This window comes from Carcharhinus amblyrhynchos, chromosome 15, assembly GCF_965287045.1.
Source record: "Carcharhinus amblyrhynchos chromosome 15, sCarAmb.v2.hapA, whole genome shotgun sequence".
Classification (NCBI taxonomy): Eukaryota; Metazoa; Chordata; class Chondrichthyes; order Carcharhiniformes; family Carcharhinidae; genus Carcharhinus; species Carcharhinus amblyrhynchos.
The window spans coordinates 37,443,180-37,463,250 of NC_137338.1; the positions used below are offsets into that span (position 1 = coordinate 37,443,180).

Consider the following 20,071-nt stretch of genomic DNA (forward strand, 5'->3'; position numbering starts at 1 on the left):
TTTTTTTCCTAAAACCTTACTGCCTTTGAAGTCCAAACATATTCACTGCTACCTAATAACGTCTTAGTTTTCCTTTTGAGTTGCATTATGGGCTATAGCTCTCCATCTTGATTCTTAAGCATTATAAAAGCTTTGTAGGCCATTTGAGTTTTTGGTACAAACAAATGACATATACAGCAATTTTAAAGACAAAAAGAAATTGTACCTTTGGAAACATTTAATCATATAGAAGTGTATTTTAAGGCAGGTATGTTACAAATTTAAGCCAAATTGGTGATTTTTGCACAAATATGACAACAACTTGTGTTTAGATAAGACCATTTTGAAACATCACAAGACAATTCACACAGATAACTAAACAAAAACTGATACTAAGCTAAAAAAGCATGAATTAAAGATGATGTGTTTTTAAGGATGTTCCTGAAGGCATGTTCAGAAGAAATTTAAAAATGTGGGACCCAACTAGTTGAAAGCATAGATGCCAATTCCAAGATGGCGCTGGAGCGAGACGACTTCTTGCAAGCTGTGCCCAGCATACCTTCTAATTCTATCTTTTATTCTCGTTCTATGCTTCTAAAATTTCATTCTAAATCTTTCAAACTCTCGAACAATGCTTTAATGCAATTTCTTCTGTCAGACTTTTGAATGGACTTACCTTGCACTAAGTTGATCTTTCTCTACATCCTAGCTATGATTGTAACACTACATCCTACACTGTCTCGTTTCCTTCTCTATGAACAGTATGTTTTGTCTGTTTAGCATGCGAGAAACTACTTTTCATTGTATGTTAATACATGTGACAATAAGTATCAAATCAAAGTTGTGGGGCAAAGTAATGTAGTATGTCAGCCATGACTAGTTACAGCAGTATGTTTCAGAATCTGAAGATTGTGGGTTTAAGTCCCATTCCAAGATATGAACACTGCAATCTAGACTGCATACCAATGCATTATTGGGGAGGGAGTACCACACTGTCAGAAGTGCCATATTTTGGATGAAACATTAAACCGTGGACTCTACTCCTCCCTGAAGTGGGCATAAAAGATCCCATGGCACGATCTTGAGAGGAGCAGATGAGTTACCCCTAGTGTCCTGACCAATAGTTGCCTTTCAATAAACATCACACAAACAGATTATCTGATCATTATCATGTTTGTGGGAGCTAGTCATTTGTAGGAGTTTGCTGCGCACAACAGGCTGTCACTGTCCTACATTACAATAGTGATTACATTTCAAAAGTACTTCATTGGTTATAAACTGCTCTGGGACATCCGGTGCTAATGAAAGACGCTGTAGAAATGCAAGGTTTTTATTGCATAAGGAAAACATCTGCGCAAAGAAAGTTTGATGGGGAATGTGGTGATGGCAGTGGGTGGGTTAGAAGAGGTTATAGAGATCAAAAGTGATAAGGTCATGATGGGATTTAAATGCAAGGCTGAAAAGTCTATATTGGAGCCAGATGCTAATGTAGAACATTAAGGACGAGAGTAAATGAGATAAGGGAAGCAGAGTTGAGCTGGAGTGTAGAAGTTAGGAGTACAACCAGGGAGCATTCAAGTAATGAAGTCTGAATGTGACAGGGACATAGATGGAAATTTCAGTTTAGAAGCAAATCTAAGTAATGTTTGGGGTGGCAATAGATAACTTTTGTGATTGAGAGTATATGGGATTGAAATCTTGGGATTGAATAGGATGAAGTTGTTAACTATCTGATTCAAAAACAGTGGCCATGTTGGAGAATGGAATTGGTTACAAAATTGGTTCAGCCCTGGAAAGATTGGCCGAAAAGATGGATTATGATCCACAAGACTATGATAGTGGACCATCTGTACTATCTTCAGTACTTTTGTGTTGGAAACAGATATACAAAATCATGGAACAATAAAAGAGACTGTAGAGGATGTTTGTTTTTGATGTATTTGTTCTGCACAACGATGTAAAAAGCAGCAATTCAGGAAGATGGCTCACCACTACCTTCTCAGGGGCATTTAAGGATGGGCAATAAATAATAGTCTTCACAGCGACACCCATGTCTCATGAAAGAATTTAAAAAATACTATTTCATCTAATTAGGTCTCACAGGGGATTTTCACAGTAGCTTCATTGCAGTGACAATGTAAGACTACTTGTGACACTAATAAATAAAGTTTTTTTGTGCAAAATGGATCCTTCGTAAGTCTGTCAAGTATATAATAATCACTTTCTTTGTAATCATTAATTTAAAACATGGGGGGGTGGTTGCTTATAGTTCACTAGATGGCTAGTGTGTGGTTCAGAATAATGCCAACTTTGTTGGTTTGATTCCCATTCTGGCTGAAGTAGACTTCGAACATGCCTTCTCAGTCCTGAGAATGGAAGGCAATGGCAAACTACCACTCTCAAAAGCTGCCAAGAAAACAACCCATGATGAAGTATCACATGATGAAGCATCAGCAGACAATGAGCAAAGGACCTGCCTTTGGGCAACGCACACATGATATGACTATATTTTATGCAGTTCTTCATTAACTTAGTAATCCTATGCTTGTGTGATCTTAATCACTCAAGCTTCCACATTATTATAGCTAGCAAAGGTATTTTAATCCGGCTGATGTTTCTGTTAGCCATATTTTCAAACCTCTTCTTTTGTCTTGTGGATCTCAGCAAGTGGTAATGACCTGGAATTAGGTGCCTATGAGTGCGGTGGAGAGGAGACAATTAATGATTGCAAAAAGAGATTGGAGAGGCACTTTAGGGAAATAAATATGTAGGGCTATGGAATAGAGTCAACTGGATATGTCTACAAAGCACCAGCATGGACTTGATGAGCTGAATGGCTGTACAATGTAACTGCAATTCATGATGATGACCATGTTAACTTCAATTTCTAACTCAGGATCTCAGAATTAGCATCAATTCAAAGAATTCAAGTTTTTACCCCCTTTTGTTTTAGGTTATAGAATCATAGCATCCCCACCGTGCTGAAGGAAGCCATTCAGCCCATCAAGTCTGTACCAATTCTCCGAGTAAAAAGTCTGACAACACCAGGTTTTAGTCCAACCTATTTATTTGATAATATACTCACAAGCTTTCGGGGTTAGCCCCTTCGTCAGGTGAATGGAGAGGCCAGAACTCTCCGTTCACCTGACGAAGGGGCTAACCCCGAAAGCTTGTGAGTATATTATCAAATAAATAGGTTGGACTAAAACCTGGTGTTGTCAGACTTTTTACTGTGTTTACGCCAGTCCAACGCCGGCATACCCACATCATGACCAATTCTCCAAAACAGCGTCTTCCTCTGGCCCACCCCCTCTGTCCTATCCATTTACCATGGAAACCCCACCTAACCTACACATCTTTGGACACAAAGGGGCAATATAACAAGGCCAATCCACCCAACATTGCTCCTTGGATAGATTTTGGAATGAGTACTAGGTATCAGGAACGGGATCTGAACCTCACCAGTGTTGACATATAATCCTGACTTCCTTGTGTTCTTCACCTTTCCTTCTTCCTCTACACAAATCCACTGAATCATTTATAGTTCCATTCACAACTCTCCCAATAATACAGCAGCCACTTACAGCAATGCCTGGAGAGCATCCTGGCATGGAATAACAAATATACATAATATCTGAGCTACAGAAGAATCAAGCAATAATCAGCAGCAGCATGACAAGGTCCAACCATTTCCCCTGATCTTCAAAGATTCCTACCCTCAATATCTTGAACAAGCTACTAGAGACAAACCATATCAGCACTGTGGCTGCAAGAACCGAGACAGAGGCAGAGGCAATGTCTTTTGTTTTTAAAATCTTTCCCCATTCTAACTTCTTCTGGTTCAGATTGTTATATTATTTCTTATCCCTTCCTCTTTTATTACTATTAATATATGATGATTACAGCACAGGAGCATTTGGCCTTCTGTCTGTGCTGGCTCTTTGCATGAGTAACTCAGCTAATCCCATATCCTGATCTTTTCCCCACAGAGATAATCATTCACTTCCCTTTTGAAAGCCATCACGGAATTCATCTCCACCATACTCTCAGAGAGTACATTCCAGATTCTAAACATTCACTGCAAAAATATTTTTACTTATAACCTTTTAATTTGGTTTGCCTTTCACTTTAGATTGATATTCTTTGGTTCTCAGCTCATATGCCAATGGGAAATGTTTCTCTATTATTTTAAACACCTCTATCAGCCTTCTCTAAGAGAACAGCCTCAGATCTCCAATGTATCCAGGTAACAGAAATCCCTCATTCCTGGAGCCATTGTCATAAATCTTTTCTGTACCATCTTTAATAACTTCACATCTTTCATAAAATTTCAGTGCCTAGAATTGGACACAACAACCTAGTTGAGGCCAAATTATTATAATAAGATAAATGTGTTAATATTTTAAATGCTTTGCTCTGTTTTGATTAAAAAGTACATATTTTGTTCATTAACAAGCCTGTCTATCTTAAATGTGATCTTTATAATGTGTTCTTTAATTTTCCAAATTTTGCATTGTTTGTTATGTACCTATCTCGAAATTTCTACCTTTAGAAAAGTCTGCATCGATAGCAAGGTGGCAGATAGAATTGCTAAAGCAAGCTCAGCTTTTGTCCATTTACCCTACACTTTGGAGGAAAAAAAGTATCAAATGTACAACAGAATTAGCAGAGTTTTGGATATCCTCTTGTTTTTTTTAATGTAGAACGACTGCTTACAAATGTTGATGGCCTCACTTCCCATTTAGTCTTGCTTCATGCACCAGGCTCACTGTTGACAGCTATGGTGTCAATACTTAACAGCTCAGAACTCAAACACAATTCAATGATTGCTCATTAAAATGTGTTAAAATACATATTTAGTATTTCCAAACCCAATATGAACACTGGCTTCTACTCTAGAGAGCCAGGTGATGAGCGGTAGAATTGGAACCAATCTTTACACCACAGTAATTTAGAGATACATATTACAAACACGCACCTTCTTAGCAAACAACCAAGTTTTGGTCTATTCCTTTTGATAGAGATTCGTGAATTTTTAGTTAATACCACTAACTCATACAATTTTACAGATGGGCAACTTTTATGTAGCTTTCTCCAGAGTAATAAGTTTTTATTCTGTCACATCTGTGGTGAAAATAAAAGCTAGAAATCCTGTATTTTAAGAAGTAACAGTTGCAATAAAGCTATTAATTTGACTGCAGTGTTTTGCAGGTTTCTGTGGGTATACAATTAATATTGTGCACAATCATCTGCTCCCATCATTTACCCAAGGGATTCTTCCAATTAAACTCAATTCCAATCATACATGTCATACATATTGACAAAAAGATATGTTTCTGTACTATTCAGAAAAGCTACATAACAAGGAAAAGTGTGTCATCGTTTGTTTCCCTTTGTGATCAGAGGGCTGTTTCTTACACGCATACAGTCATCTGCTGTGGAACCTGATTGTAGACTTACGTGGCTTTCCAGTGTGGGCAAGGATGAATTGTCCGATTTTGTTGATATTACTTGCTTTTTCTAGCTTGCCTTTTGTCCATAGCTGCCTGCATTCTTTGCATTTCAAAAGAAACAACAATACTACTTGAGATTGCTCCCTGGGTAGTTCCTCTTTTGTGCATTTTTATCTCAGACTGTGATGGATATGCAATATTTTTCTGAGGTTCACCATCAAGCGTTTTTGTACCTTAATCTTGGCCTATTTTGCAGATGGAGTTTAATGTGGATAAGTGTGACGTTATCCATTTTGGCAGAAAAAATAGAAAACTAACTATCCTAATTGCACCAAGTTCTATTCATCCATTACCCTGTACCTGCTGAACCACATTAACTCCCAGTTAAACACCACCTTCATTTCAAAATTCCCAATAATGTTTTCAAATTACCTATGTTCTCCTGTCTGTCTTTCTGTTATCAACTCCAACCCTAAAGTTCTCTTAACTGTGCTCCTCCAATTCTGGCCTCTTAACGAGTCCTGCTTTTAATTGTGTCACCATTGCCAGTCTTCAGCTGCCAAGGTCCTAAACTCTGGAATTCCCTCCCTATATCTTTCCTCCTCTCTTTCCTCCCATAAAACTTACCTCTTTTAGTCTAACAGTCTTTTATGTGGTTTATATCAACTTTTGTTTGATAATGCTTCTGTGAAGTATACTGGGATTTTTTTTATTATGGTGCAATAAAAGTTATCAAAATGCAGAAACCCTGATTTTTTTTTAATTTTCCACCATAAATGAGCAAACTTGGGGCACTGGAGCACTGGTTACTACATAAATAGTAGCAAAACAGCTACAATATTTTTATTTGAATATAGGGAAGCATGGAGAAAGTTCTGTTGGATTATATTCACTGGAATGTGCAGACAGTCTTGGGTTTAATGTCTCATTTGAAAGATGATGCCTCTAACACTGCATTTGCTGAGTAATGCAACAAAGTAAAATACTTAGTGGAGCTGGAATACAGAACCTTAACATGATTTTTGAAGTGTTACCATTGTGTTCAGTTGAAACGCAAAGGAAAGTGGTTTGCTCAATGCCTTGCCTTCTTAGAAATATTTAGAAATTTTGTTCCTTTTGGATTTCAAGACTGACCTTTATCTTTGTGCAACAAATGGGAAGCGAAATACTACACAGTAGGATCAGAAAGTATGTCGTTTTCGGACTGGGAAAATATTAATATTAAAGCTATGAATTTGTTTGCTATATTTATCTTTGCATATTAATGTATTGTAAACAATGACACCACTATGATTTCCACACTAAAACAAGGTTTAATTTTCTTGTTGAACTTATTCAATTAAGAAAACTTAAGGGACATAACATTTTAACATGTTCTCTTCAAGTCTTACCCCGCTCTTTCAAATGGAATTGACTTTATGATGTATTTGTATGCATGTTGGGTGCCCCCTGCCAAGTTGTCTACATAGTTATTATTTATAAGTTAGTCCTACGCTGGTGAATCATAAAATCCTTACAATGCAGAAGGAGGCCATTCAGCCCATTGAGTCTGCACCAATCACAATCCCACTCAAGCAGGTGGGATTGACAGGTTATCTGATTATGGGATTATTTGATTATGGGAAACAGCAACTGAGCTTAGCCTCCCTTTCACCAAATCCCGTTTTTAATATATTTTCTTGCTTGGAGATGTAAAATCCTTGTTTGAGGATAGTCTCACAGCTTTGAGGGAAATGAGCAAATCTGATTTTGTTGTTGACCCATTTCTCAGTGCACATTATTAAACTGTAGATATGAGTAATGTTAGAAGCAGAAACCCTGAAAATTTTCCCTTCCCTGATGAAAGACATTATGACTAACTGTAGCAGTCCTATTCTTGCCCTTGGTCAGACCAGTTGATATAAATAGGAATCAAAGCATGGTAAACTCAATAAATCATCCATGAGCCCCAGGACATGGCTTTTGAGTAAAAGAAACAGCTCGTTGATCTCACTAATAGATTGGAAAAGTATAATAGCATAATGATCAAAATTGTGCTTACTTGACATTAGCCAGAATAACTGTGTTTTCTTTATTCTCTCTTAATTACAGTACGAGCATTGTAGGTCAAAAAAATTGGCCGAACTGAAACCAATACCATGTTTCTATCTTTAGCTCCTCTTTATCATACCTCTTATTTCTCACTAGAGCTTGTCTGTTGTGCATTAGAAAAATAAACCATTGTTTGTGCTGTTCACTTCCCTTAGGTCAAAACAGTGATGATGAATCCTATGAGGTCGTAGATCTGTTGGAATATTCAGGGCGACACGAATGGTGGGGTCGTATTTTTGGACAGAATTCTGGACCAGTTGCAGAGAAATATTCAGTAGCTACTCAGTTAATGATGGGTGGTGTAACTGGCTGGTGAGTAGTGTAGTCTTCTGTACATGCACCACTACAATTGTCTTTATCTCCCCCCACTGCACAGGTACATTTAGAAGGAGCTGCAAAACAAAAACTTCAGAATAGATAAATTGAATAAAAAGTGAGATGTTTTAATATGGTCAATAATCATGTGGATTTTAAAAAACAATGCTCAGTAGAACTTTGCAAATGTTCTAACTTGTGGCTTTTGGATCATACAGTGGGTCAAAGCTCTGTCCTTTTAACTTTGTCATTTCACTTTGAATTGAACCCAAATTGATGGAGTGAAAATCTTCAGAAACTGTTGGCTTTTAAAGTCCTACTCAAAGTTAGGTAATATTAACTCAGTTCCTGGGTGTGTAGCACAGACTGTCTGTAATTTGGTATCAGTTGGTATCAAAGCGTTCCCTCAGATGAGATTGCTGGATTGCTGGTCACAGGGAAAAAAAAGTTCTTTTCCTGGTTGTTACTTTTATATTAACTGTTTTCAGGTAACTTTTCCACTTTTCTGTCAGGAGTATTGGCTCTTATCTATGCATTTTAAACACAGCCAGCATTGTTCTGCAAGGTTTACACTTTAATTTCAGTAATTTCAGCAGTGATTACTTAAAAAATTGTTCCAGTTCCACTGTAGAGGTTACTTCTTCTACCTGAGGTATAGGTTCAAAGCGATTTGCTCTGGCACTTTCTAGATTTTGTACTTGGCTTCAAGAACAGATACTGCATTTTTCCATTTGTCCATTCATGGAATGCATTCATACATACAGTTGTCCTGACATATGAATAAATAGTGCTAGAATTGTTCCATTGATTTAGTTATGCATGCTATATATGTGACTTTTAAACACAGTACTTCATTATTAACTACAGTATCACTAAGTAACATAAACTAATTCTTAGCTGGTATTATATCATTTAGTATTTATGATCCGTATTTTTAATTAATGTATAAAATTTCCAATCTTGCTTTTGCTTTGCCTACAAATATACATGTTATTTACCCATCATATCTTCAATCCATGTTAATATGTTACCCGTATACCATGAACTTTTATTTTTCACAATCTTTGATGAAGCAGCTTATCAAATGCTTTCTGAAATCGAAGTACAGTACATCCACCAGATTTCCTTTATCCACATCTTCAGGGAACTCCGATAAATTAGTGAAACATGATTTCCCTTTCACAAAACCATGTTGTCTGTCTGATTACCGTGAATTTATCTAAGATGTTATGACATTTATAATATTAGCTTCTAACATGTTCCCTGTGACAGATGTTAAGCTAACTGGCCTATAGTTTACTGCTTTCTGTCAGCCTCCCTTTTTCAATAAAGATGTTAGCTATTTTCCAATCTAATTGATCCTTCATTGAATCCAATGAATTTTGAAAAATTAAAACCAAAGCATCAGCTATTTCATTAGCCACTTCTTTTAAGACCCTAGGGTGAAATTCATCAAGTCCTAGGGATTTAGAAAATTGTTGCAAGTGTGGGACAAGTTTTCCCAGGTGATTCTAATTTTCTGGAGTTTCTCTCTCCATCCAGTTCCTGATTTACAGCCTTTTCTAGGATATTAGCTGTATCCTCTCTAGTAAAGACCAATGCAAGATACCCATTCAATTAATCTGCCATCTCCTTATTTTTCATCAACTCTCCAGACTCACTTTCTATAGGAATAACACTCACTTTGTTAACGCTTTGTTTTTTTAAATATTTATAGAAACTCTTACTATCTATCTTCATATTTCTAGCTAGCTTTTTCTTGTACTCTTATTTTTCCCCTCCTTAGGGTCAAAAAGTCATAACACAAAGGGAGGCCATTTGACCCATTGAGTCCACGCCAAAGTCTGTATAAAACAATGCAGTTACTCCCATTCCCCCAAAACCAGGAGCCTGCAGGTTTATTTCCCTTGTTCTGATCTGGTTAGAGACCAAATAAAGCCACAAGATCCCACAGTTTCAGAAACAAGCAAAACAAACTTTACAAAATCAGAAAAGTAGAACAGTCTACCATATCAGTCTAATATTCCAACATTCAGAATTTACATGAGGTAAATATATATTAATAGAAAAATCAGGCGGAATTCTCCCATTTTGAGATCAGTTGCAAAGACAGGTGTTTCATTTGCCTGGGGCCGGAATTGCAGGATCCTGCATCAAATGCTGCACTTGGAAGCTCATTAATTATGCACAGGCAACTTCCCCTAGCTGATGGGTTTGAAAGGTCCCAGCATCATATTTAAACATCAGTACAACACACATCACTCTCTCCAGAATGTCAGCTACCCAGAGGAAAATGATTAGCAGCCTCAAGAAGTCTGTTCCTTTATTTAATCACCACCACCCCCACCAAGCCCATAATCTGTGTAGTGCTCAGGCCCCAACTGGACTTTTACCTACCGCAATTTGAGTCTTAATCCATTCTGTTGTAGTAAACAATGTGGTATCTCTTTGATCCCATCCCATTCCCCCCCCACCCCTCTCCCTTGTGAGCCGTACATGCAGTCCTGTTAGGGTCCAGCTTGCCTCTCCTTGGTCTTTCCTCTACCTTCCATTGTTTATTTTCTCCATTCAGCTTCATGCCCCTCTGCCTATCATCGTGACCCATTAACACCACCCCCCACTCTTACCCATACAGCCCATATTGCCCTTGTTGTCTTCATTTGGCCACCATCCCAGTCGATAATTTGAACTTTGTTGTGGTGGCTGTATAACGCCTGCAGCACAGTCCTGTCCAAATAGACACTGGTGTGTGACATTTGTGGGGGCTGGAGAAGGAGATCTCTGTACTTCCCAACCCCAAGTGCAGTACTGATCTGAGATGTGGCACAGGAGGGTCTATAGGTCCAGCAGCACAATACTGTTCAGGAAGACCAGTTCAGAATGGGGATTGAGAGCAGGAACCAGTAGACCCCAGCTGAATGATGAACAGTACATCTGGAGCAGTGTAACACAAATGGTAGAAAGGCTTCTATGCACTCACCTCAAAGTATCTTGTTACCTGAGCACACCACTCTTTACAATTGGGTTTTTGACCAATGTAATTTTGCGCTGGCATGGCAAGATTGGAAGGCCTGACAGGATGTTGGTGGACAGCTGTTTTCATAAGCATTCCTGAGATGCAAATAAAGGCAAATGGCATTCAGACCACCAGTCGACAGGAATCTTGATCCACCATTAATCTACTATTGTGCGAATTCCAACATGATTTTACACTGGTGGATTTCTGACCTTTTGGCTCCCGCTAGATTCTGTTCTCCCTCCTGCCACCAAGCCCATCTCTCTTTACACTATTCGTTCATCTGTTTTACTTTAAATGCCACATGTTTTCAGATACATATTTTTGCAATCTCCAACCTGATCTGTTGATTTACTCTTAGACGTATACTTGCTCTTTCTTAATCTGAGTTTGTTTATCATTTCCCACATTAATCCATTTCTCATCTGCGTTGTCTTTACTCTGATATGCAACATCTGCACACATTTGATCCCTTGCCCTGCTATTTAGTTTTAAAACCCTCTGCAGTTCCCTAGCTTTGTGGTTTGCAGGAACACTGGTGCCAGCAAAGTTCGGATGTCCCTAATTTCCCCTGTTCTGGTGCCAGTACCCCAAAAATCAAAACCCACTTCTCCTACACCAATCTTTGAGTCACGTATTCATCTCAGCATCCACAATTGTTAATGGTTTGAGGTTTTCTCAGCTTGTTTGGATGAGAATGGGGCTGCAAGGTGGATGAACTGACCAACCAGGGCACTGTGGTATGGGAATCTATTCAGGTGGGGGGAGCAAAAAGGGACATTGTGGTAGGAGGGAGCAGTATACGTAATTTTACGTACCCTATGCCAATTTGCACATAGCTCAGGTAATTAACTAGATATTATAACTTTTGAGATTCTGCTTTTTAATTTGTTATCCGACTGTAAACTTAAACTTTTCCCAGGTACTTATTTCGTACAACAAACCAAAGAACAAAAGTTGACTCACTCACTTAAATGAAATGTTCACGTCATCCAACACTTTAGGTACTAAATTCATAAATTAACAATAGCTGTAACACTTTACTTCATTTCACTTTAACCCTTTGACTTTAACACTAACACTAAACTTTTAACTGAAAACTAATATTACCCCAGTTTGAGCAACTAGCCAGGTCTGTTCCCAATGTAAGTCTTCTCTCATGGTTCTTTGTCATCTCTGAAGATGTTCCTTTACAGCACACTTGCAATGGCAGATCTAAAGTTGTTGCTGGAGACAAAGAGTCAAACACATCTCTTTAACCTAAACTTCTCACATTTTTCCAGAAGGTTCCCTGGCACTCAGCCGATGATGTCACCAGAAACTGATCAAAATGTTTGATTATAGCCAACGGAGTTACTTGTAAACAACTCCCAAACATTTATATCAAATTGCATGTAAATTATATAGCCTCACCATATAACAATGGACTGGTGTCTCTCGCATAGCCCAAACAACGATTCTTATTTGTTCCACGCAAGAAGTGTCAGGACAGGTCATGTCTTTCTACAGCTTTCTAAGTTGTATCTGTGTTTACTTATAACTTGACCAAAGTTCACAGCATGCTTGACTCTCATTGTTACTGATGCCCTCGCTTTTAATATTACTGTTATCATTGCTGTTATTGCCATTGGCCATTCGCCACAAATTCAATACCTAATGCTTCATGCTTTTTATGCAGAATCTCTTTCCTAGTTCTACCCATGTTATTGGTACCTACATTAACCATCATAACGGGGTCTCCTTTCTTCCATGCTCAAGTCCTGAACAGATGTCCCAAATCCTGGCAACAAGCAGACAACATAACTTTCTGGACTCATTGCTGCAGTGAACTGTATCAATCTTCCTCAGTATACTGATCCCTCCTACCACAATGTCCCTTTTTGCTCCCCCCACCTGAATAGATTCCCATACCACAGTGCCCTGGTTGGTCAGTTCATCCACCTTGCAGCCCTATTCTCATCCAAACAAGCTGAGAAAACCTCAAACCATTGACAATTGTGGATGCTGACACTGCTGTCCTCTGGGTCCCCTTACTTGCTTCTCTCACAATCACACCCTCCTGTCCCTGGCCATTGGCCGAATCAAAAAATCCTATTCTATCCTAACTACTTCCTATTACAAAGCATTCAGGTAACTTTCCCTATCCCTGATATGTCATAGTGTCTTCAACTTATTCTCCAGTTCAATGACTCTGAGCCAAAGCTTCTTGAGTGGCAAACACTTACTGCGGACATGATTGTCCTGGATCATACCATTAGCCAGGAATATCTCACATGCTGCAGCCTTGACACATCACTTGTCCTGCCATCCTTAATATGTTTTAATGAATGATTTAATTATGTTATTTACTTGTGTTACCTTATTAACTTTACCACCAGTTTGTATACTATTTTAAACCTTAGGACTGGAACAGACCTTAACCACTTACCAGATACTCACGAAACAGCTAGTTGCTTTCCCAGCAATGGAGTAAGTACCAATTCTATCAGGTTAAGAAAAGTAGAGAAAAAAATACCTAACTCACTAGACTCTCAGATATACACTCAGTTCCTCAGCTGCACTTGTTTGCTGTTTCACAGTGGACATTTTAAACAGGATATTGACAAAAAGATGAGGCCCTCAATAGCAAAGCAATTAAAAGGTGTGCAATTTCAATTTGCAAGTGGCAATCTATTTTGCTGCTGAGTTGATGCATGGTGCTTCCTCCTCAGTAGAGAAAAATTGAATGGAAATCAATGGCACAGTTGGCATTTGGCACAAAGCCATATTGTGTTGGCCGGATATTGAACACATAATCTGCCTTGACAATTGGTTGAGGATGTAGAAAACGACAGGAAACCTAGCACTGAAAAATTACTTACTCAAATAGAATGTTTTTGAAGGAGAACCTTGAGGAAAATTAATATTTAGTTCTCTTTTTCTCACTTTCAGGTGTGCAGGTTTTGTATTTCAGAAGATCGGCAAATTGGCAGCTACAGCCATTGGTGGTGGGTTCCTATTGATGCAGGTAATGAAAGGTTAAATTTAATATATGTAGCATTCAGCATTTTAATTTTCATAACTGTTGGCAAATAGGTTTCACAGTAATAAGTTGCATTGTTATTTAAATTAAATCAATTATTTGAGGGCCTTAAAAGCAGTAGCACAACAGCCCATTGCTAACGAATACCACAGCAGCAAAACCAGAGTAACTTATAAAAGTAACTAACCTTAAGAATTTAACAACATTTTTAATACTAACTCAGGCAACAATTCCTTTTAATAGTGGGAGTCATTATTTTTGCATTTACTGAATTTCTTTTAACCTGGAGAACACCAACTGTTCAGTTCCTTCCAATCTTTATAGTTCTGTTAGGTGAGGATAAAAATCATAGAATTCCTACAGAGCAGAAGAACGCTATTAGGCCCATCGAGCCCGCACTGACAACAATCCCATCCAGGCCCTATCCCTGTAACCCCACGTGTTTACGCTTCTAATCCCCCGACACTAAGGGGCAGTTTGGCATGACCGACCAATCAACCTAACCTACACATCTTTGGATTGTGGGAGCAAACTGGAGCACCCGGAGGAAACCCACGTAGACATAGGGAAAACGTGCAATTAAGTGGTCGCAAAGATGACATCCAGAAAAACAAAAACATTAGTCAGCAACTTTGCATCAGTCAGGAGCCCAAGTCTTATGTGAATTTCATTAATATCAGTGCTGATTCAGACCTCTTAGTTAACATTAGTTATTGGGACAGAGGGAGATTGGACTTTGAAACCAGCTGGGAAGTATACACATTTGAACTATGGGATGTGGTATTTATAAGAACCTTTGAGCAGCGCTGAACTCTTTAAAAAATGTATTAAAAATGTAATCCCCATCCTGAGATTATAAGCCTCTCTATTTCTTCAGATCACACTCTGCCTCTTTTATTACACTTAGTCTCTGCCTCTGACTGAATTGACTTTCTACAAACATTGTTAGTGAGGTTTTGTAATCACGTAACAGGACTGCACATTCCTTTAGGGTGGACCTGGGCCTCCCTTTTTTTTATTCCCCTATTATCTGTAAAGGCTAATATTAATGTATTGAAAATTCCCGTTGAAATCAAATAGCTTATCCCTGAAAGATCAAACTAAATGTGTTTTTATGAATGGCTTCTACAAGCACAATTCTCTAAACCTTCATCTGTAGGAAAGGATTTATTATAAGGAAAGTCCATAGATTTAATTCAAGTTCATAGTCGTCAATTGGTAAACAGTTAGTTATTTTAATGTAAAAAGGTAAAACTTACCTAATGTGCCACTTGTCTAATGTCTAATGTGCCATTTTTACATATTAGAATATTCTAGAGAATTCTCTGTGTATATAAAATAATTTTATTCATTGGTTGAACGAGATTAAATAAAAGCAAAATACTGCAGATGCTGTAAATGTGAAATAAAAACAGAAAATGCAGGAAAATCTCAGCAGATACAGCAGCATCTGTGGAGAGAGATACAGAGTTAATGTTTTCAATCCAATTCTTCAGATCTGGATTCCACAGAAGAGTCAGATCAGACTTGAGACCTTGGGCCTTATTTTACCATTTTGACTCTAAGTGCTGGGTGGATTTGAAACTGGAAGTGTTTCAGATCTGAATTTTAGAATTTAAGACCCGTTCTGAGGCACCCCCATACGCACACTGCCTGCGAAAATATCAGCAATTCTGAATTGCACTGCAGAAACTTGTGGGTGGGGCTTAACACACCCAAAACCCTGCAGCTCCAATCGGCACCTCCAACTGAAGGAAAAAAATGATAGAATGCAACTCCCCTGCCACATCTGTTCTGGGTGTGATAATGCCTCCCCTTGGCCCCCACAGACATTGCCCCTCCCCCGCTCCCTCCTTCCGATCTCAATCAGAGTGGCAGTGAATCCCCCTTCCCCTCCACTGATCGCAGGCAGACTGGCAGCAGACCCCCTTCCCCTCCACTGATCTCAGGCATAGGGGCAGTGGACCCCCCCCTTTCTCTCCACTGATCTCAGGCAGAGTAACAGCAGACCCACCTCCTCTTTTCCCACAGCCCCCACCGCCCCCACCCCATCGATCTTAAGCAGAGAGTCGTCGGACGCTAGGCACCTATCTCCTCACTAACCTTGAGTGAATCGGACTTCTATGAAGCATGTCTGTTTTACGCCAATTCTGGATGGGCGAATGCAGTGGAAAGGGGGAAGTGTCAGTAAAGGTGGGCGTGCAGTCCATTAAATAAATTTAAATGCATGCAATTGCGTTTAAATTGCCATTGTGCCCGTTTTGAGCATGGTCCCAATTGCAGCCATTTTTGGGTCTTAGTAAAGGGGGAACTGGCACAGAGGCGGGTGCGGATCACGCTACTCGCCTCACGCCCGACTTTACCAAGTTTTCGCACCTGAAAACAGCTGCCACGCAATGGTAAAATCGGGCCCCTTGACTCTGTTTCTTTCTGCACAGATGCTGCCAGACCTGCAGAATCTTTCCAACATTTTTCTATTTTTATTTGTGAAAGGGAAGACATTCAGCTTTGCAGAATAAAGATTTTGTTTTTGTGCTAAATGCAAAATGTAGGTGGTTCAGTGTCCTTGGTAAACCAGTGTGAAGGTAAGACTGAGGTTCATATCAACAATCTACTGTCAACATCCTGTGGGGTGGGGGTGGAATGGGGTCCATTGACCAGAAAATGAACAAGATCAGCCATATAAATACTGTGGCTACAACAGCAGGCCATAGGCTGTGAATCCGACGTGGGTAACTAACCTACTGACTCCCCAAAGTCTGTCCACCATCTACAAGACACAAATTAGGATTGTGATGACAACACTCAAGAAACTCGACACTGTTCAGGATAAAACAGCCAGATTGGCACACCATCATCACCTTCAACATTCACTCCCACCACCAGAAATGCACAGTGGCAGCCATGTGTGCCATCTATAAGATGCACTGCAGCAACTCACTAAGGATCCTTAGACAGCACCTTCCAAACCCATGATCTGTTCCACTGAGAACAAGGACAAAAGACACATGGGAACACCATCACCTGCAAGTTTCCCTCCAAGCCATACAGCAGCCTTACTTGGAACTTTATCACCATTCCTTCATTGTCACTGAATCAAAATCTCCCAACAACACCGTGAGAAGGGAGATGGTGGCGTAGAGGTAATGTTACTCGATGAATGATCCGTAGACTCAGGGTAATGCTCTGGGGACCTGACTTCAGATCTCATCATGGCAGATGGTGAAATTTGAACTCAATTTAAAAAAAAACTTGGAATTAAAAGTCTAACCATGATACCATTGGTTCACTAATGTCCCTTTAGGGGAGGAAATCCATTCTTATCCAATCTGGCCAACATGTGAATGCAGACGCACACAGCAGTGTGGTTGTCACTTAAATTAGGAATGGGCAATAAATGCAGCCCTAGTCAGCGACGCCCACCTCCCATGAACAAATAAAAACGAAATCCTACATGGATTGCAGCAATTCAACAAAGTGGCTACCACCACCTACTCAAGGGCAATTCGGGATGAGCAACAATCCGTAATTGTCAATCCTTTCCAAGAACATCCACATCCATGCAAGAATCAAAAAAATCCTTGCACATAAAGTTTCTGATATCATTAGGGAGGTGCCAAAAGTAACCCATAAAGGAGGAGAGCAAGTCACTTTTGCACCTGCTGTCAGTAACTGAACCATTAGTAAAATCCTTCAGGAGTGACAGAAAATTTAACAAGAGTAAAATTAATTCTGCACCTTGATACAGCATTGTGAATCCTGCTGGCTCCATTATATTTATTTAAATGTAGGCAATATGTTTTCAAATGGTGATTTCAGAAGGAACAAATAGCTATTAGGTCACTTTTATTCATTTGATTTTCTTGAGTAATTTTACCAATAATTTGTGAATTTTGTGGTGTAAACAGTTATTATCAATGAAACCTAGCAGCACAAGTGCTAAAGGAAAGTTTTTTTTTTAACTTGTAGTGTTCTACAGTTTAAATGAGTTCAGGAGATAATGAGATGACCTTCTAAACAGAGAAGGGATTGAAGAAGTTGAGGAACCATGATCTGATGTTCCCAAATGGGCAGTGACTCAAGAAGAAGCAAATCTTTACAAGTAGAAGGCACAGTTTGTGACTTCTCACTTTGGTCAAAATTAAATTGCTCCTTTAGTGAGAAGATGGTAGTGGGAGTGAGTTGCTTTACAAAGGGGCCAAAGGAAGCCTTTTAGACCTAATGGCAGTTTTCTATTTCTTCTGTTTTAGACTCACTCCTATGAGTTAAGGGTGATCACAATTGCTAAAACATATGTGTAATAAAAACATAAGAGAATGCAAAATATATTTTCTAACCATGTGCAAACCAGGGATGGAAAGTGGACAAGGCCATAAAATGCAGCAAATCATTTAGAAGTCCAGTGATCTCTGCTGGACCAGAAAATCCCCCCAGTGGGAGCAACTATAAAATTCCACCCCTTGAATCTATGCATTTGTGACCCTAACAAAATTCATGTTTATTTGGACTTAGTACTGTTTGTTGCATATTTACTGTTTGCCACGTTCCAGTATAATTTGAATTGTAACTGTAAACAAATTATATTTTTTATAATCCTACAGGTAACAAAATTGCATAATTTTATGCACAATTCCTTAAAAATTATGTTTTTATAGTTAATCTTAATTTGAACAACCATAAATTTGCAAATACCATGGTATTTATTTGCGATCAGGAGATGATAGTGAAACCCATGAGCTCCTCATACTTGTTGGAGGTGGAAGAGAGTGAGGAGGGGTTTGAGAAGACTGTTTGCCATAGAGAAAAGAAGTTAGAGGTTATCTTAGCATTCCAGGGTAATTCTGGAAACAGTTTCTTCAGACAAGCATATGGTCCAGCCAGATCTGGCAGTGAATGGCTAAACCTGTTATCCACCATATCTGTTCAAGTTCATGAGAGATGTACAGTGGAAATTGCCAGGATAAGAGAGAGTAATGGTTTTAGTAGGAAGTAAGGTATTAATGTTAGAGTTGATGATGTGGTTACACAGGTCGGTAGTTGAACAAAAGATTGTGGTGAATGGAGGGCCAAAGAAATTTTAAAAATGAACTGGGGAAGAGATATTTCGGTAAAGAAGGACGTAGTTTTGGGATGCAGCTTTAGGTGAAAAGCAATACAGGTGATACAATAATATTAATAAAACAATACAAGTGATCAGAGATGATCAGTGATTGACACAAGGCCATATGATGGCACAGTTAAAGACATGGCTATGAATATGAGTTGGGAGTTCATATGAGGAAGAAAGAAATTAGGAGGGCAGTGAACTCAGAAGCTTTTGATTTTATTATCATCACATATATTAGCATACAGTGAAAATTATTGTTTCTTGCATACAAAATAGACAAAGCATACCATTCACAGAGAAGGAAAGGAGAGTGCAGAATGTAGTATAACAATTATAGCTAGGGTGTAGAGAAAGATCAACTTAATATGAGAGGTCCATTCAAAAGTCTGACGGCAGCAGGGAAGAAGCTGTTCTTGAGTCGGTTGGTACATGACCTCAAGACTTTTTTTCCCAATGAAAGTGGGTGGAAGAGAGAATGTCCAGGGTGTGTGAGCTGTTTGATTATGCTGACTGCTTTTTCAAGGCAACGGGAAATGTAGAAAGAGTCAATGGATGTGAGGCTGGTTTGCGTGACGGACTGGGTTTCGTTCACAACCCTTCGTAGTTTCTTGTAGTCTTGGACAGAAGAGGAGCCATACCAAGCTACGATACAACCAGAAAGAACACTTTTTATGGAGCATCTGTAAAGGTTGGTGAGAGTCATAGTGGACATGCTGAATTTTCTAAGCCTCCTGAAAAGTAGAGGCATTGGTGAAATTCCCTAACTACAGAGTTGGTGTGGAGGGACTAGGACAGGTTGTTGGTGATCTTGATGAATTGTGATGCTTGGTGCAATGGCTGAGATAGAAAAACATTGAAGATATCTGAATGAGAATTTTTATGGTCCTTGAGTGGGCAGTGGTAAATGAGAACTTTAAGTGAGAGGCAGGAAGAATGGAATAATGTGAAATGCTTACAAGAAGAATGTGGCAAAGGAGTTGAGGGTCCAACCAAACTATAATTTGATGTTAAGAGCCACTCGGCATGGCAAAAAATGTAAAGCATAACCAGACAGGGAATCTTCATTTAGGAAGAAATGTCATCACCCA

General features: G+C 39.0%; 1 protein-coding gene across 2 annotated transcripts in view; it reads left to right on the plus strand.

Annotated features, from left to right (window-relative positions):
* The window catches only part of fundc1 (FUN14 domain containing 1), a 29,870-nt gene that overhangs the window by 1,120 nt on the left and 8,679 nt on the right, over positions 1 to 20,071 (plus strand). Inside the window, exons 1-3 of one of the 2 annotated variants that reach the window (XM_080203272.1) lie at positions 4,201 to 4,225; positions 7,679 to 7,835; positions 13,786 to 13,861. In XM_080203272.1, the coding sequence (XP_080059398.1) occupies positions 4,216 to 4,225; positions 7,679 to 7,835; positions 13,786 to 13,861 (243 nt within the window). In that variant the 5' untranslated portion in view covers positions 4,201 to 4,215. Of the gene's footprint in view, positions 1 to 4,200; positions 4,226 to 7,678; positions 7,836 to 13,785; positions 13,862 to 20,071 lie in introns of those variants that run through there. The other variant, XM_080203271.1, reaches the window with a different exon arrangement.